At 36.5% G+C, this 2,622-nt stretch overlaps 1 protein-coding gene across 1 annotated transcript; it reads right to left on the reverse strand.

The window, feature by feature from the left end:
• Window positions 1–240: 240 nt before the first annotated feature.
• On the reverse strand, window positions 241–1,074 carry LOC102914105 (taste receptor type 2 member 103-like). The gene has a single exon (XM_015990184.2). It carries the CDS (start codon window positions 1,072–1,074, stop codon window positions 241–243), a length of 834 nt encoding a protein of 277 aa, XP_015845670.2.
• Window positions 1,075–2,622: the final 1,548 nt, after the last annotated feature.

Below are 2,622 nucleotides of genomic sequence, written 5' to 3' on the forward strand. Positions count from 1 at the left end.
CAAGAGACCTTATAAAACATTCTGCTCTCCATGACAGAAAGAAGCTTATCCTCATACCCTGCATTGCTGCTAGCCTGCTCACAGACAGAAATATTCTCTATCTGCCTCTCTAATGAATTCTTTGCCTGAAGGCTTATGACCTCTGAGGTTCATATACCTGATTCTTATCTAAAATCTAGTTATTATAAGCTGAATTTTCTCTATAATGTGAAAGAGGATACCTGAGATATTTTAAGGACCTCAGTTCTCTGTATATTTGTATTTACACCTCAGCCACCACAGCATAGAAAGAGAGGCCTGCCTCAGTTTACCATTTCCCAGAATCAAGACACATGTGTGGACTGAGGGAAAGGCTATTCCTGTACTCCGTAAAACCATAACAATAAGATTTTTTTGTTGAAAGCTAATATTCCAAGACTGTAAAAGAAGTGACATAACAAAAACCGTATATAGTAACAGGAAGGTGACTATGCTTTGCAGCGACTTTATGTGGGCCGCAGTGCTGACATCTTGGAATCCTTCGGCATTGTACTGCATGTTCCTCAGATGTCTCCACAGGGAGAAGATGAGCAGGAGGAAAGTAATCAGGGTCACAGTGAAAGGGATGAGTATAAACATAGTATTGGTAAATAAAAATATTGCATAAACTTTTAAAGTGTTATTTGAACTATACCAGTAAAGTGTGTTTACTTTAGGTCTACCACAGAGTATGTTTATGACTATAATGTTTAAAAACAATATTATCAGAGACACCACCAGTGTCATTGAAACAACTTTTTTTGCTTTCCGTTTAAGGGCAAGAAAAACAGAGTTTGAGAAATTGGCTATTTTGAGAAAATAAAAGATGCTGAGGCATGTGGCAAGCCAGACACTGAAATGATTGGTCACTGTCCAGGAAATGGTATGCATTATTATTCTCTTTTCCACTGATACTGGGTCCAGTAATGTTACCAACAAACTTGTGATTAACATAAACAAAAAAGCAGTTCTGGAGATGGCCAGAGCAGTGAGGATTTGATCCACAGCAGAGATCTTTCCTCTCTTCACCCAGTCCACGATGTTCACCACTGCCATGAATGCATTTCCTAAGCTTCCTATGATGAATTCCACACTTACAATAGTTATCAATGTGACCTGTAGGACAGTGCTTATTATCCCTGCCATGGTGCTAATTTCTTCTGCACAACCGAAGATACACTAATGCAATCTTCTAGAATGTTGTGTCTGATTCTCAACATATTCACTTTCATGAACTCTCATAGTCAATCAAATACCAAAATTCACTAATGAGCTGGTTTGTTTTCTCCACAAAAAAGCTTTTGTTGTTCAATACAGCCAAGCAGAACTTCATCCAGATACTCTGTGTCTGAAGTGTCCTCTGTAGTTGCTACTGAAGGAAACATTGACTTCCTACATGCTGCCATGAAAATAAAATTATGTTTATTTGTTTTGTTTTGTCTCATCTACATATTTTAGTCTAGATACTTTTTTCTGAACTACTAATATTATAGAAATATAACTCAGTCAGAAAACAAAAATCTGGACTCACATATAAAATAAGTAGCTCATAGAATACATTAAAATGCTATCTATAAAAGGCCCTATACATGTTTTCCAACATCCTTCCTATACATTGTCAGTTACCTAATAAATGGCAGAAACTGTTATTCTTAAGATACTTGGCACTGGGGATACTAATGATTTTACTTTTTATAAGGTCATCATTCTCACATATGCCTGTACATATAAATATACACTAATAAATAAACGTGTTTATTTCTATCCAAGTCTTCATTCTTAATTCAAACATTCATGTGCATCTACTTCATGCTAGATGCTGTGATAGCTGGTGAGAAGTTGTGTAAAATTATTTTCAATTATAGCTGAGGCAATAGCAATATAAAAATTTGTAAACTTGTGACGATTGTATCTATGAGAAAAAGAAATATAGAGATTTTCCTACAGTGCTATAAATAGACAAAGATAAAATGACTTTGTCTCCATAGCAAGAATCTTCATAACTCTGTTTCTTTTAATTAGCATCTGATTCCCCTACCAACACCAAGGAGTTTCAGACATTATCTGTTTCCTCCACTTTGCATCAAGAATTATGCCACCAGCCTAACTTAGGTATCATGGCAGATGAAGGATGACTTCCTAGACTGTGCCTAGAAAGTCCGGAGAATGACTCAAGCAATCATACCATTCTCCAAAATACAACAAAAGAATCAATGATAATAGGGAAATGTGTCAAAAAGTTTCAGGAAGAGGGAGGATGGTGCACACGGATAAATACAGTCCAGCACCAAAGAAGCTGACATAGGAAGACAAGATCATAGCTAGTCTTGGCTGCATGAAGGGATATTAATAAAAATAACATTAAAAAAAAAAACTATGCAGCTCAGAAAAGATGTGGTATTCCAGTATGACCACAGCCTCAGTCCCCTGGGGTGGGGGAAACTCAAGATTTAGAGGGAAGCCATGCTGGGGAGGCAAATTAGGACAGCCATCAAAAGATTTTGAGGGAACTTGCTAAGAATACAAAATAATAGAAATATAACCTTACCATCAATGTAAAAGCAAGAAGGTCCTCCTAGTATGATTCCTTCCATGTGATAAAAA

This window comes from Peromyscus maniculatus, chromosome 3 (assembly GCF_049852395.1).
Source record: "Peromyscus maniculatus bairdii isolate BWxNUB_F1_BW_parent chromosome 3, HU_Pman_BW_mat_3.1, whole genome shotgun sequence".
NCBI classification, from domain to species: domain Eukaryota; kingdom Metazoa; phylum Chordata; class Mammalia; order Rodentia; family Cricetidae; genus Peromyscus; species Peromyscus maniculatus.

Coding starts and splice junctions, on each gene's coding strand:
- LOC102914105 (XM_015990184.2), bottom strand. CDS start 1,074: ATGGCAGTGGTGAACATCGTGGACTGGGTGAAGAGAGGAAAGATCTCT.